Source organism: Grampus griseus, assembly GCF_964374135.1.
Source record: "Grampus griseus genome assembly, chromosome: 8".
Lineage (NCBI taxonomy): Eukaryota > Metazoa > Chordata > Mammalia > Artiodactyla > Delphinidae > Grampus > Grampus griseus.
In genome coordinates, this window is record NC_139002.1 from 4,347,259 (window position 1) to 4,362,374 (window position 15,116).

A 15,116-nucleotide genomic window follows, 5' to 3' on the forward strand; every position below is an offset into this window, starting at 1 on the left:
ATATATTTGGGGAGGAAAAGGGAAGAAGAGATGGAGGGGAATAGAAAGGCAGCAGAAAGGCTCCCTTCTCTTTGAGGTCTCCCTTAACCACTACAACCCACGGTGACCTTTCCTTCCCCTCATACGTATAATAATTTGCATTTGACCATATCCCATACTGACGTGCATTATTAAATATGCACTCATGACCCAAGAACTCGTCTCCGCAATTATCTGCAAGGTCCTTGAGGACAAGGACCGCTTCTACTCCTCCACACTACCTATCACAGGGATTGAACCTAGCAGATGCTCAAAAGATTTAATTGCTCGGGCAATGCCACCAGCAAATAACCCCAAATCACAAAAAAAGATTTTATTATACGGTATTATGAAATTTTAGGAATAAATCTATCTCTGTGTTAATGTTTTATGCCTTGTATTCAGCAATTCCTGAGCACAAGTTCGCTGAGCTGAGCTGGGTGTTGGGAGACGGGCGCTGGGGAGTGGGGGGTGAATGTTAAAATGTATCACCAGGCCAACTAAAATATGCCCAAATGAGATTAAAGTAATTGGACTACTGAGTTTGCTTAAACGGTACCCGGTGTTTGCAAACTTCATTTAATCCCTAGAGCGGGAAGTGAGTCTCGGAGGGTCTTTACCTGGAAGCCTGCTCGCAGGTCCCCATCTCTGGGAAGTGGGCGCACGCTTGGCTAGCTCGCGCTGTGCGGTCACGGAGGCTCCTCACCACCAGGGGGAGCCGGGCCGCGCCGGGCCGCGCCGGGCCGCGCCGGGCTGCACCGGGCCGCGGGGCGCGCGGCGCTCTCCCGACATGCCTCGCTCCCGCCGACCCGGAAGTGGTCGCCGGTGCCGGGCCGGACGGCCGCTTAGACAAAAGCCGGCCTGCGGAGCGCCGGTGCCCGGCCGTTCCAGCCCGGCGAGGAACCCTGTGAGGCCGCGGAGGAGACGCCGCTAAGTTCACTGCAGGTGGGACTCAGCGGGGCGGGGCGCAGCGCGAGCCGTTCCCGGGCGCCCCGGTCCTCGGCGTCCGTCAGTGTTCTGTGGGCCCATGGCCCTGCCCACCCTCTGAGGCCGCGGACCGCCGCCCTGGCACCATGAAGGCCGAAGGGTTTTCCTCGAGGGCCGCGCCCCGGCCGGAGGGGGCTGCGGAGAGGCCGAGCCGCCGAGCCACCCCTGTCGCCGGGCCCTGCCTGTAGGACGTCGGGGCCCGCCGCCCGGCTCTCGTGTCCGCGCCGCAGTAGGCGCCCCATCGCCGGCTCTGACATGGAGGAGGGGGCAGCTGGTCCGGGGAGCCCCCTCCCGCCCGCCATGAAGGCAGAGACCGCGACCGCGGCGCAGGAGCCCCCGGCCGGGCCCAGCGTCAGTCACCTGCTGAGTAGCCGGAAGCTGGTGGCCCTGGGGGCCGTGCTCGGCTGGCTTCTGGTCATCCACCTCCTGGTCAACGTGTGGCTCCTGTGCCTTCTGTCTGCGCTGCTGTTGGTGCTGGGAGGATGGCTGGGCGCCGACGCCATCGTGGGGCCTTCGGGTCGGCTGCACCTGGAGCGCTTCATCCCCATGGCTGTCTGCCCCCCAAACCCCGAGGCCGAGAGGCAGCTGGAGCAGGAGATCGACCGCACCATCCGGATGGTCATGCGGGACTTCGTGTCGTCCTGGTATCGCACGGTGAGCCAGGAGCCTGCCTTCGAGGAGGAAATGGAGGCAGCCATGCGAGGGTTGGTCCAGGAGCTCCGGAGGAGGATGGCCAGGGTGGACAGCCATGCTCTTGCCCAGAGGGTTCTCACTCTCTGTGGTTGTCACTTGCAGAGCTATCTTCAGGCAAAGGAGGCCACGACGGGGAAGCAGAGTGGCACAGCTGAGCCCTCCCAGCTCTGGGAGGCTTACTGCCAGGCCACCGCCCCACATCCTGCAGTACAGAGTCCCAGGGCTGAGGTCGCCTACACACGTGGCATTGTGAACGTGTTGCTTCAAGGCCTAGTGCCAAAGCCCCACTTGGAGACCCGGACCGGCCGCCATGTAGTGGTGGAACTCATTACTTGCAATGTCATGTTACCACTGATCAGCAAGCTCTCAGATCCGGACTGGATACACCTTGTGCTAGTGGGCATCTTTTCCAAGGCCAGAACTGGCCCAGCAGGAGTGGGTAAACCACTCTGCCCAGCCAGTGCCCTGGAACAGCCCTCAGTGCCCACATCTCTGCCACTGATTGTGGAGGTCCAGAGTCTAGCAGATGCGAGAGCCCCTTCTCCAGCCCCAGTGCTCCTAAACTATAGTGAGCCTTCACACCCCTCCCCAGAAGTCGAAGAAGGCCATGAAGCACTGGAGGGAGATTTGGGGGGAGTGCTAGAAGAGAGAGAAGTAGGAAACAACTCTTCTCACTTCCTGCAGCCTCTGTTCTTGTCCGAAGACGCAGAGCTGGAGTCTCCGTTGTCTGAACTGGGCAAAGAAACCATCATGCTCGTGAACCCAGGCACCTTCCTCTCTGCCAGGATTCAGGACTCCCTGTGTGCCCTAGGGGGTTCCCAGGCTCTGGAGTCTAAGGATGAAGAGGGATCTGAAGGAATTGAAGGGGCAGAAGCTGAGGAGGGTGCAGGAACAGAAACAGAGACCGGCCTGCTTGTCTCCATGCTGAATTCCTGCCCAGAGATCCAGATTGACACAGCAGACAAGGACGTAGAGCAGGGAGATGTCACCTCTGTTGCAACTTTGCTGGCCAGTCCAGAAAGGATGTGTCCCCCACGACCCTCGTGCTTAGAGAAAGATCTCACCAATGGTGTGAGCTCCCTAGATCCTAGTCTCCCACAGGTACTGCTCTCCTCCTCTCCACCTGGTCCCCTCAGCTCAGCCACCTTCAGCTTTGAGCCCCTGAGCAGTCCAGATGGCCCCGTTATCATCCAGAACCTTCGTATTACCGGCACCATTACTGCTCGAGAGCACAGCGGCACCGGATTCCACCCATACACGCTCTACACGGTGAAGGTAACAGGGTTAGAACTGTGGTTGTCCACTCTGGTCTGGGAATGAGTCGGAAAGCAGAGTCAGTGAAGCTGGTGTTCTGAGAGGGAGAGGCTCCTCTTGCTTAGTTTGCTGTGGTTGACTCAGCCAGCATCCGAATGTGAATGGTCTGAAGCTCGTTTGTGGAGCAGAGTGGGCCTCCGTCTGACACCGCCACCAACACTCCTAGAACCTCGTATACTGGGGGTCATCGTGTTCAGTGGTTCCCAGTGGACACAGTCTTGTCCAGAGACGCTTTCCAAACTTCTTCCGTGCTAATTTCTTTCTTTTTTTAAGTACGGGTATCTTTCATACTTTTTGTTTTAGGAAGGAAGGTTATTTACCTACATATACATCGAAAGGTAGCAAGTTCTTCATTCCTAGAGATGTTTAAGAGCAGTAGTAGGAACTGCTTGGCAGAAATGATATGAAGGGGGTTCATGGATCAGGTGGCTGGTTCGATTAAAGCAGCAGTTCCCTAAAGCTGGTCTGGGGATAAGCTGCCTCCAAGTCAACTGGAGACTTGTATTTTTAAAAAATACGAATCTTGGGGCCCATTCTTGGGAAATTCTCATTCAGAATCCGTCAGCGCCTATCAGAATCCGTATTCTGACAGCAGAGTTTGTAGCCCAAGTGATTTTGAGGTGCAGCCAAGCTTGGGACCGTGTCAGTATCAAATAGTGTCCCTCAAGGAGCAGACTGTTCCACAGAGAGCATCATAACTCCCAGGTGCTCCAAGTCTGAGCGCTCTAACCTGAATTCCACCTGCATGTCTTACCTAGACCCTTCCTTCTCAGTACTGGTCTCAGGGACTACTTTGCTCATTTCAGCTCATAAGGAATACCTCTCTCTGCCTCTAGAAAAATTTTAAACACCAGCCTCATGTCCCACCAACACGGAGATCGCTTCTTCCGTCACTTGCCACAGTATAATACCTTAACCAAACAATAACAGTAACCTACTCTTAATGAGAACAAGCACATATATTGTTCTTGCACAGAATTTATTATATCTTAACTACTCTGTCAAAAAGTCTCCCCCTGTAGGTATGAAGTTGCAGCTTTCATGCTGTTCAGGGTGCTCGCTCTGGGGGAACTTTCAGCACCGTTATCATTTCCCACATACCAGCTCTCCAAGCCTATGAAGGCAGCAGACTCTGACCCCTTAAAACATCTCTAGTCTCCACATGACTTCTCATCATACAGATGACCTGTGCTCGGGAAAAAAATTCAGCGTCACTCCCAAGAATGATAATTAATTTGCCCAAAGCAAAACAAAAACACATGTTCCTTTAATGCATTCCAGGCAAACAAATGATTTTTGTTCATCAGCTGTTTTGGATTATTTTTTCTTCCCCCAACTAATACAGATAATCACTGCTTGCGTGTAATGACAAGATGGTTATCCCCTATCCCATAATTAGGGATGAAAGAGGCAGTGTCATTTTTATCAGTGTTGTACCTTCTTTTTTATCCTGTGTCTTCGGGATTTGAAAAGAGTTATAAGTAAAGAGAGTGTTTGCAGGGAGAGCTTTGAGATGGAAGAAGGAGTGGAGGGCAGTAAAACTCATTTTTCACTTCCTAGGCCACGTCTGTTGGGAAATGCATGTCGTTCCGTAATTCACTCAGTTTGAGTTACTCATTACAACTTAGAGCAACAGTCAGATCTAATACGTTCAGGAACAGAATAGGAGCATCTTGCTCCCTTTACCCCTACTCTACTCTTATTGTGTGGCCAGTAAGCTGATGCAGTAAACAAATTTGTTCACCTGGCAGTATGAGACCGCCCTTGACTGCGAGAGCAGCAGTGGCCTGCAGCAGCTGGCCTACCACACCGTGAACCGCCGTTACCGAGAGTTCCTGAATCTGCAGACCCGTCTGGAGGAGAAATCCGATCTACGAAAGTTCATCAAAAGTCAGGAGTTACCCCAGCCCCAGAATGCCTGCTTGCTGTTCACATCCAGCCACCCTGATCTGAGAGGCTGGAGGCCTGTTGGTTTGTGGGGAGGGTGGAGGGGGAGAGTGCAGCCTCAGGGATCCTGTGCTCCCCCAGTTTGCTTTTGGGTATTTTGGGTTTTAGTGCTGGACGGTGCTAATGACATTCTTTCCGAGGTGCTTCTTTGCCACCGAATGCTTTGTTCTGGGGCCCCATCTAGTTTAAGCTTAGGAAGGAAACTTCCACAGTCCACCTGTGCCTGTGAGGTAGTGTGAGGTGTTAAATTAACTTTTCCAAATTCATAGGTCGATTGCGCTTAGATATTAAAATATCATCTAGAAATCCTTGCCAGCTTTCCTTTAACAACAGGCTTTTTGGTGTGCTGTTTGGTACTTGTGAGGCACAGGAACAATAAGAAAACATAAAATTTTACTCGAAAAATAAGCTAGTAAGCAGCTACTTTGTTTTTTAAAAAAATGCCAGCGATCACTCAAACATTTTAATAAGTTTGGGCATAAATTGTGTATTTCAGTTGCACATTTTCTTTCTTAATAACAATAATTGATACCGAGAATATATGCCCAGTTCTCTACTAAGCACTTTATACTTATTAGCTCTTTTAGTTCTCATAACAGTCTTATAAGATAGATACTATCATTATCCCCATTTTACAGAAAAGAAACAAGGAAAGATTAAGCAAGTTGCCTAAGGTCATTATTATAGTAGGGCTTGGAGCCAAAATTTAAACTTCCGGGCCCTTATTCATAACCACTATAGTGTTTGGCCTCTTATACCTTAATATTATCATTAATAAGGAAAGTAGGTTGTCTGTATTATATCCCTGGGGTATATTTGGAACTCCTGAAGTAAAAAAAATCCGAAGGAGGGCAGGACCCGGGGAGGGACTCTGAAGGGATGAGCCCCAGGCCTTGGGACCCAGCCCCCTCGCCAGCCTCGGGCCGCCTCTCAGCTCCCGCTGGCAGGTGAGGGAACACAAATCCCCGGGAAATGCATTCAACAATTCTATTTCCTTTACACACAGGACGCTTTTTATATGGAATGGCTCATAATGAATGTTAATGAATTAACTTCGGGTTTTTTTTTAAGATGTGAAGGGTCCTAAGAAGCTCTTTCCAGATCTTCCATTTGGAAACATGGATAGTGACAGAGTGGAAGCCCGCAAGAGCCTCTTGGAATCATTCCTGAAGGTCAGCACCCTCTGCTCTCGTTCCAGCCACCAGGCAGACACCCAAGCCAAGGTGGAGAGAGCTGGGGACCAGAATTTCTCTTTGAAGTCCTTGTGTCTCTTGCAGCAACTCTGTGCCATTCCTGAGATCGCTAACAGTGAGGAGATGCAGGAGTTCCTTGCTCTGAACACAGATGCTCGTATTGCCTTTGTCAAGAAACCGTTCATGGTCTCCAGAATAGACAAGGTACGAGCGGGGCCGCCGTGCTCAACCTTAGTTTCTCATCAGTGTGGAGGCGGGGGTGGGAGACGCAGCACCCAGCAGTAAGTGGAACACGCACTGGGATTTTCAAGACCTGTTGCCAGTATTGGTTAGGTCGTCTACTTGCCGGACAACAGTGAACAGCTAATGAGGATACGATACCCCGCCACAGTCGGTGTACACACGTCTCCCAGGGATGTCATGGCGTTGCGATTCCAGGGGAGGCATGTAAGGGTGCTTCTGCATCTCCACAGATAGGTGGGGCAGCAAGGTCTCTCCCGGAGACGAAGGTCATTCCCAGGGTCGGTCACTCAGGAAAGAGCCCTAAGACAGGACACCGAGCTGGACTTAGGTTTGTGTAGTGATTCTCTGCTGGAGAACAGAGTGTGAGAGAACTGTACCTTCTTCGAGATGGTAACTCAGAACCTTTGGAGACGGTAGGAGAAGGACATTTGAGCACCACACTGGAGCCTGTGAGCAGAGGTTGCCAATTGATTTTAGCACCTCCAGGGCAGAAGGCTGAGGTTTCTGCTTATCAAAAAATGCATATGTTTTAAGAGGTTAGAAAACACTGACTTTTGTGGCAGAAGAGGCCACTCCCTCTTCTCATCTAGACTTCAGGGGATAAAGTGATACAGTGGAACTTCATGTGGTGGGAGTTAGGAGACATTCACTGCTGTGAGGAAAAATCTGCAAATCAGAAAGGGATAGACGAGGTAAAATCCCCAGAGTTCCCTGCAGGTGTGTTCCTCCATGCTGACGTGTTCCTTCATTGATTTTTTCAACATCTGCCCCCTGCATGCCTACTTAAAGCCACGTACTGTATGCGTTGCTGATGATACAGGAGTGAACAAGACAGATATGCACCCTCACCGCAGACTACCGTCCTGTGAGCTGAGAGAGCGAGTTGTACTTTCTCAGCTACGTTATCCGCATTCATGCAGTTCTCTGTGTTCTTGCCCTGGGTTGCTGTTCCCCGGTCTTTACTGTGGTCCTGCTTGACCATTTCAGCCTTGCCTCGGCTGTGCTGGCTGTGCTCGTGGAGGACTAGCACAGAAGAGAGTCAAGCAGGTGCTGCGCTGCTCTGAGCCAGCAGTGTTCATTAATGAGCCAGAGGCACCAAAGGAAAAGTAAACGTCTCCTTCCATTTGGATATTTTAGGGTTTCATTTGTTTGTTCTTTTTTCTTTTTAGCAAATGTCTGTATGTCATTTTCCCATTCTGAGAAATAGAAATAATTTTTAATCTTCAGTGAGGATTGTTTCATTTCGTCCTTATGAGTAGAGAAGTTTATATCAATTCCAGATTCTTTAACTTTAACCTGAGTGGTTTTTGTTATTCTTTCTCTAGTTAAAGAAGAGAAATTGTTCGAATTAACTGAAAAATCAGATTTTTTACTCTGTGTGAATTGCTCTGAGCATTTTTATATCACATGTGTTTCTAGAGGGTATTTCTTAATCTTTATCACTCTTTCTTTCCTCCATATATTCCTGTCTGTATTCCTTCCACTTAGTTACATCTTGGTGAAAGTATTATCAGTTTGGAAATGAAAAATCATTCTTCTGTATGAGGACTTCCCTGGTGGGTCAGTGGTTGAGAATCCACCTGCCATTGCAGGGGACACAGGTTCCAGCCCTGGTCTGGGAAGATCCCACATGCCGGGGAGCAACTAATCCCGTGTGCCACAACTACTGAGCCTCCGCTCTAGAGCCCGCGAGCCACAACTACTGAACCCTCGTGCTGCAACTGCTGAAGCCTGCATGCCTAGAGCCCGTGCTCTGCGACAAGAGAAGCCACCACAATGAGAAGCCCGCGCACCACAACGAAGAGTAGCCCCTGCTTGCCGCAACTAGAGGAAGCCCACACGCAGCAACAAAGACCCAACGTGGCAAAAAAAAAAAAAAATTCTTCTGTATGAAAAGAAAAAAATTGAAAATGAAAAGTATTTCACCAACCTGTAGAACTTCCAGATTATTATTTATCCCATTGTTTTGGCTTCTTTTCCCATGACATTGTTTTGGCTTCTTTTCCCATGACATTGTTTGTCTTAACTCTGTGAGGAAGAAGATTTTTATGGCCAGAGAGAAAAGGGGAGAGAGTTTCCACTAAGTCATTAGCTAGTGTCTGTGTGGATAGATAAGGCTCTGCTAGATAGGCCAGCCGTCTACTTGTCCTGGGTGCAGAAAGCACCTTTGTGGTTTCTGTCTGACCCTGCATCTCTGACCCCTGCAGGTGGTGGTGAGCGCTATCGTGGACACCTTGAAGACAGCATTTCCTCGCTCTGAGCCCCAGAGCCCCACAGAGGAGCTGAGTGAGGCCGAGACAGAAAGCAAGCCCCAGCCAGAAGGCAAGAAGGCTACCAAGTGAGAAACCATTCCCAGTTCTCAGGTTAATCCCCAGTTTTCAGCCAAAGCCCATTCCCACACTTAGGCCCTAGAAGAGAGGAGATGGGTCATACCTACCAATTTTTATACAAAGCCAGACCACAGACTGAGTCTGAGATCCTGCACAGGCACACTTGCTGAATGTTTGTCTTGCCATGAGAACCCAGGGCCCCAACTGACCAGAGAATTTTGATTAGAAGGAAAATTCTGGAATATGGATATTCTCCTTTTTTATTCCCCTGGAAAATTGAGATGTTTCTTTCCCTTTAAGAACTAAGGCTTATGACTGATCTCTGTTTGTCATCGTTTCTGGAAATCTTGGCTCAGAAGTTGAGTGTACTAGCAGTAAACAGAAATGGGCTAGAATGGACACCTACAGGGCCAATTTTAGTCACTGGCTATTGCTGCTACTCTGTCCTGCACTAGGGCCCCAGGTGCTCTCTAGCAGCACTCAGAGCCAGCATGTAGAAAGGAAGGGCACCACACTTTCCTTCCTCGACACTTCGTATCTGTATCTGGGCCATTACGAAGGGAGAGAGAGAATGGGGGATGGGGGGTTGTAGAATGTGTGTGTGTCTGTCTGTCTGTCATGTGTCATGTTTCATGGGCCGGCAATAACACTCACAATTCTTAGCCTTTTTTTTTTACTGGGCCCATTTTTGAAGGGTAACCATGGTGCCTGTGCTTATAAGAACGCTGTTCCTTGAAACATTGAGGTTAGCACTTGTGGTTCTTTCCCTGGTTTTATTTGGAACACAAGGGGAATAGTGGATGTGCAAAAAGGTGTGAACAACAAGGACAACCTTGGTCCGTGCCACTTGTCTGTTTAATCTTCAACACATTTTTAATGAGTGCATAGTATGTGCTAGCCACTCTTCTAGCCTATGGGAATACAACTGTGACTGACTGGTCCTTATTTTACATTAGCAAAAGTCCTTTCACAAATGCAGGGTAGGCATAGCTTAGTGCAAGTGTTGCACTGTATATTAAGAATTGCAAGAATATATATTGTTTGGGGGTTTTCAGGGCTAGGTCTCTCTGACCCTGAACCATAGTAAGCTCCTAAGAATAAGTATGGGTGTTCTTGTCTTGAGGTATTAATACCTGTCAGCCCTTTTGTATGGGGATCAAGACCATGAATTACATACTGTTTCTGCTCTTCGTTTCTGTACCAGGTCCAGACTGAGGTTCTCATCCAGTAAAATTGCTCCAGCACTGAATATAACTGAGACACAAGAGAAGATTCTCTATTGTCTCCGGGAAGGCAGTGTGGTAAGAAGTCCCTGGAGAATTCTTGGACTTAATAGCTGGGATGTTGCATCTGCAGTTATAGGCAGCTGAGACAGTCTCCAAAATCAGAAAGGACTTAGGTGCCTTCCTAAAGGACTTAACCAACATCTGGGTCTCTGATTTTTATTCTAGGAGTATTTTCTCAGAGTGGTTTGGAATTCCTACTAGCTCTGGGTTGGCAGGTTGGCTTCTCAAGAGTTGTGGGCTTGGACTAATGGATGAGAGAATGAGAAAGCCAGTTCCTGGAAGAAAACCCAAAGTTTTTGTGGCAAGTGAGACTACAGAGGCATGGTTTTCCTTGCAATTTAGGTTAAAAAAAAAAACTTAGGTGGTCACAGAGTCAGTGGGTCCTCTACTTATGACACTTGCAGGGAAGGAACAGAGGAACCACAAGTGCTGCAGTTGGCCTGATGCTTTCTGCATTCTTCATGTGACATGCCACTGGCTCTTTCTTCAGGAGTCAGAGATCCTCTCCATGTCTGGGATGGAATCCTTTATTGAAAAGCAGACAAAGTTACTAGAAATGCAGCCAGCAGAAGCCCCAGGAAAAGATTCTGAACAAATCTCCAAGGGATGTGTGGATGACTGCGTGTCAGGTGCAGCCGTGCCAGCCCAAGACCTCAGCAACAGTGATCCAGGTAAGTGACAGAGAAGGGAGCCAGGGTACAGTCCACCTGGGACCTGGGACTGTTGGGATTCATTGCTTCAGTTTCTCATCTGTTCAGCTAAGCAAGCCAGGTGTTAAACACTAATGTTTGAGGTACTTTGCTGGGATACGGAGAGGAATACGACACAGTCCCAGAGCTGAGTCGAGCAGAGGAGCGTGGCTCGTAAACGGGGAGTTCCAGCAAGATAAGATCTACGGTTATAATACCATCATTATTTATTTTTGGCATGCTTTGGCATATCTTTGGGCGACTCCCTTTATTTAGAAATTTTCTTCCCTTGATGTCTGTGGTGCCACTTCCCTGGTTCTCTTTCTGCCCCTCTTGTGGCCCTGCCTCAGTCCCCTTTACTGGCTCCTCAGCCTTCCAGAGCTTTATTTTTGGCTCTCTGTTCTTACTCTGCGCATTCCTGGGTGATCTCATCTGTTGGTTAGTTTCAGCCCTAACACATATGCTGGTGATGCCTCAATACTGGAGGTGTATTTCCAACTGCCTACTGGAAGTCTGCACGTAGATGTACTATAGGGCAGCTGAAATACAGCATTCGCAGAATGGAATTTATCTTTTCCCCTGGATCTGTTCCTTCTGGTTTACTTACTGCTGTGGCAAATGACACCACCAAGTTACCCAAGGTAGAGCAGAGAGGAAGAGGTGAGGACACCACTCTCGCCTCGTAAGCATTTGAGGCAGGGCAGGTTTACTTCCCAGCAGTGCAGATGTTTTCTACAGAGGAAAAATTGGGAGCCCTGGATGTTAGTAGGTTTGCAGAACTAGAACTTTTTATAAGAAGAAAGTTTTTCAAATCCCCCAAAACAAAGGCTCCCGCTGAAAATAAAAGATCACAAAATCTTGGGTTCAGAAAAGGAAAAAGGACTGATTTCACCATTGTTTCTCAGGTGCCCACAGTCACCTGACCTCTGCTCTACGGACCTCAGCTTAACTCTGTGAAAAATGGAGTTTACAACCCCATCTCTGTTCACAGAGCTTACATCTCACTGGTTAAGTAAATGAAGTGTTACGACAGCAGAATCATCAGAGAGCTCTAAGAAATTATAAATAAGATGGGATGGGTAAAATAATATAATTCTAGCCAAAATCAAGTCTTTAAATTTTGAACGTTATATCTCTAAAGGGATAATTTATGCCTGAGCCCTTCTACCAGCCCTGAGAGACTCAACATGCTCACGTGGTAGATAATTTACCACTTTTATCAAGAGGACCTGGTGCCTTGTTTGCTTTCGCTTATTTTTTACTGCTATGACTAATTGTCACCACGTGATGGCAGCTCTGGGTAAATGCTAAACCTGAGAAAATGATAGAATTGAAGAGGGTGAATAAGGAATGCTATTTTCCAAGGAACTGAATATCCCATTTTGAGCAAATGACTAGAAAGCAGACACATCAGCTCCCATGCCCCCTTGAAATACAGTACAGAAAAAAGAAAATGTATACTGGATGGGATTAAGAAGAAAGTAAGGTTCAGTTCTAGCAGATTTATCCAAATTTGAAATCATTCATGTTCTAAAGAACCCTTAAGCAAGGAATGCTGGGGCAAGCTGGTGCAGAGAATACCCTTTGGTCCTAGGCTAATAAAATGATTGTTGGTGATTAATTATAACATTAATCACAGCTGTAGCTGTGGTTATAGCTGAGGTTTATTCAGGAACAGTATGTATTTCTGGGGCAGTTTCCTGTGAAGCAAATCAGAAGTGACATGGGACCCCATGAACAGGGTTAGGGAACAGCGCTTGCATCCATAAAATACATCTATTTAAGAGAGTTCAGCTCAGCACGGGTATGAGCGTATTTGTGGTCCTTCCAGTCTTTGAAACAGGAAAGAAATGAGTAATTGTCATAGCATTTTACCAAAGGTATAGTGTTTTGCCTACAACCACATATTATCTCAAAATGGAACTGAAGTCTCCTGGATCCTAACCCATCAGCTCTGTGTAATGGAGATGCTTTCAAAGCAACTTTTTTTACAGAAAAGTGAATCCCAGATCTGCTCACAACATTTCCTTGCTACTTTGTGGAGGCTGGTGGAATACAAGGATGGAAGGGAGTGGACCTTGCCGGTTCCCGTTAGTCACCAGTTGTGAGCACTTCCTTGGAACAAAATGTATTCAGCTTCCTGGGGGAAGTACAAAAGAAACAGAAGCTAGGGAGGCAAAATAATTATATGGAAAATCTTTTTAAAGATAAACAATACTTACTAAGTGACTAAGGAACATAAAAGAATTGTAAAGAAATACAGAGCCTGTTACTGAACTTGGTAGAAATGAAGTAAACATCTCTTGAAAACAGATAGATTACAAAAATTTAAGACGACTGATATAAAGATGGAGAAGACCCAGTGCACTGAAATGTGTTCCTCAAGTATGGGTCTCTTCTGAGTTACTCTTGATGCCTTTTCATTCCCCAGGAACAGAGACAGAGTTGGCTGACACAGCCCTGGATCTGCTTCTCTTGCTGCTGATGGAACAGTGGAGATGGCTATGTACGGAGAACGTGCAGAAAGTTATTCATCTCATCTTTGGGACCCTGATTCAGAGGTAGGACTGCTTCACATTAGAGTCTCAGGTTGGACAGGGGTTGGATGTGATGCCCAATTCTCCACTAGAAAGGGAAAGTATAGAGTCCAGGAAACCTGTGGCCATAAGACAAGATAAAATCTCTGTTCTAGGGGTACAGGGATGAAGAGTGCCTGGAGAGTATCACCTTGTTGTCTAAAGTGTGAATGGGTCTGCTTCTTCTGTAAGACTTCTGGCTTCATCCACTGAATGACAGGCACTACCTGTGATCTCAGATACTTCAGCTGAACTCTTCCTCCTCTAGGATCAGTTCTCCACCCAGTTTTACCCCCGGGCCCTATACCTTCCACCTTGTTACAGTGGATGTGTCTCTTAACTAACAGTGTATAGTCACTGTGACGATAAGCAACAGGAAAGACAAGGAGAAAACTGGTCAGTGCTCAAAATAAAGATTATTTTCTCCGGGAGGGGTGTACATATTCACTACTGAAGAAGCACTTACTGACACAGGATGGTAAGGAATAGAAAGATACTTGGATTTAAAACTTAGATTTTATAATTCAGGCTTTGTTATCCCAACACCACTTGAATCTCCTGAAAGATTTGTACATAGATGGAGTTTTTAGCTACTGACTTCCTAACCATGAAACTGATGCAGCTTTGCTGAACTGAAGGCCAGAGACACTGTCTCTGAACCAGACAGACGCAATAGTGCTTGAGCTTTGGCCACTGTTGCGTGAGACATCCTGGCAGATCCCAGAGTAAGAAGAAGCCAAATCCTGAACTCTTCTGTTAGCATGTGGCTCATGCTAATAGGCCACTCAGAAAATAAAAATAAAAACTTAAGAATTATGTATCTATCCTGCAACAAGTAGGAAATCCATTAACAACAAGCAGTTAAATTGCCCCTTCCACACTTAAAGTTACATAGGATCAGGGAGTCTTAATAAGGTTTCATCGTTAGGAAACTAAGTGAAAGAAGAGGATGCACGTTTATATTTGCTGAGTGTTTATCATTTCCAGCACCTGACCTCTGTTGGCATATATTTTCTTACAGCAACCAAGTGAGGTAGGTAGCCCCATTTCACAGAATAAGAAAGTAGAGCTTGGCAAGGTCAGGCAACATACCCAAAGTCATAGTAAATGACACAGTGGAATTTGAAACTGGATGTGCACAACTCCAAAGCCAACGTGCTTCTTCCTACGTATCGCAGCCTGAAGACTGGTCTCCGTGTGAAGCCCACGTATAAAATGCTGACTGGTCTCTGTGCCTCGCTTTCACCCTTGTCCCTCCTCCATACTCAGCTCTGCCTCAAGGCTGCTTTTTCTGAAAAGCAAATATGAACATATATCCTGCACTTAATATCCATCAGGGTGCTCTGTTGCCTACAAGAGTGATTTTCCCAACATGCTTTCCAGAGTTCTAGGGTTCCACAGAGGCGCTTCAGAAGCCAACTTGGAAGCCACGGGGAAAACCGAGTGGACCATTTTGATCAGTTAAATAGACTGGGGGTCTAGATAAGATTTTGTTTGAAAAAGGGCTCCACTGTGTTTAAAATATATATTCATTTATTGTAGTAAAATTCCAACTCCTTTCTTGTGTGATCTGGTCCCAGCCTCACTTCAGTTCTCCCCATGCACGCCACCCACCGTGGCCTCAGTGCTCTGTGGATGCTCTTCCTTCAGGCCTCTCTTCATCCTCTGGTCTCTGCCTGATTGTCTTCTCTACTCGTTCTTTTCCTGCTCTCTCCCTGTGTCCTGAACTTCCCGTCTTCTTGTCTTCTTGGCCTACTGCTAAATATTTTTTAAAAATTAACATTCAGTGTCATTTATTCTGTGAAACTTTTTATGGCATCCTCTCCCATTTTCCCCTGGA

The 15,116-nt window shown here is 47.4% G+C and overlaps 1 protein-coding gene across 6 annotated transcripts in view; it reads left to right on the top strand.

Annotated features, from left to right (window-relative positions):
- Window positions 1-855: 855 nt before the first annotated feature.
- The window catches only part of SNX19 (sorting nexin 19), a 36,111-nt gene continuing 21,850 nt past the window's right edge, over window positions 856-15,116 (top strand). For 5 of the 6 annotated variants that reach the window (XM_082660620.1, XM_082660621.1, XM_082660619.1 and 2 more), the window contains exons 1-8: window positions 856-2,973; window positions 4,764-4,902; window positions 6,031-6,131; window positions 6,237-6,356; window positions 8,603-8,733; window positions 9,930-10,026; window positions 10,502-10,682; window positions 13,132-13,261. In XM_082660620.1, the coding sequence (XP_082516746.1) occupies window positions 1,261-2,973; window positions 4,764-4,902; window positions 6,031-6,131; window positions 6,237-6,356; window positions 8,603-8,733; window positions 9,930-10,026; window positions 10,502-10,682; window positions 13,132-13,261 (2,612 nt within the window). In that variant the 5' untranslated portion in view covers window positions 856-1,260. The remainder of the gene's footprint in view (window positions 2,974-4,763; window positions 4,903-6,030; window positions 6,132-6,236; window positions 6,357-8,602; window positions 8,734-9,929; window positions 10,027-10,501; window positions 10,683-13,131; window positions 13,262-15,116) is intronic. The other variant, XM_082660622.1, reaches the window with a different exon arrangement.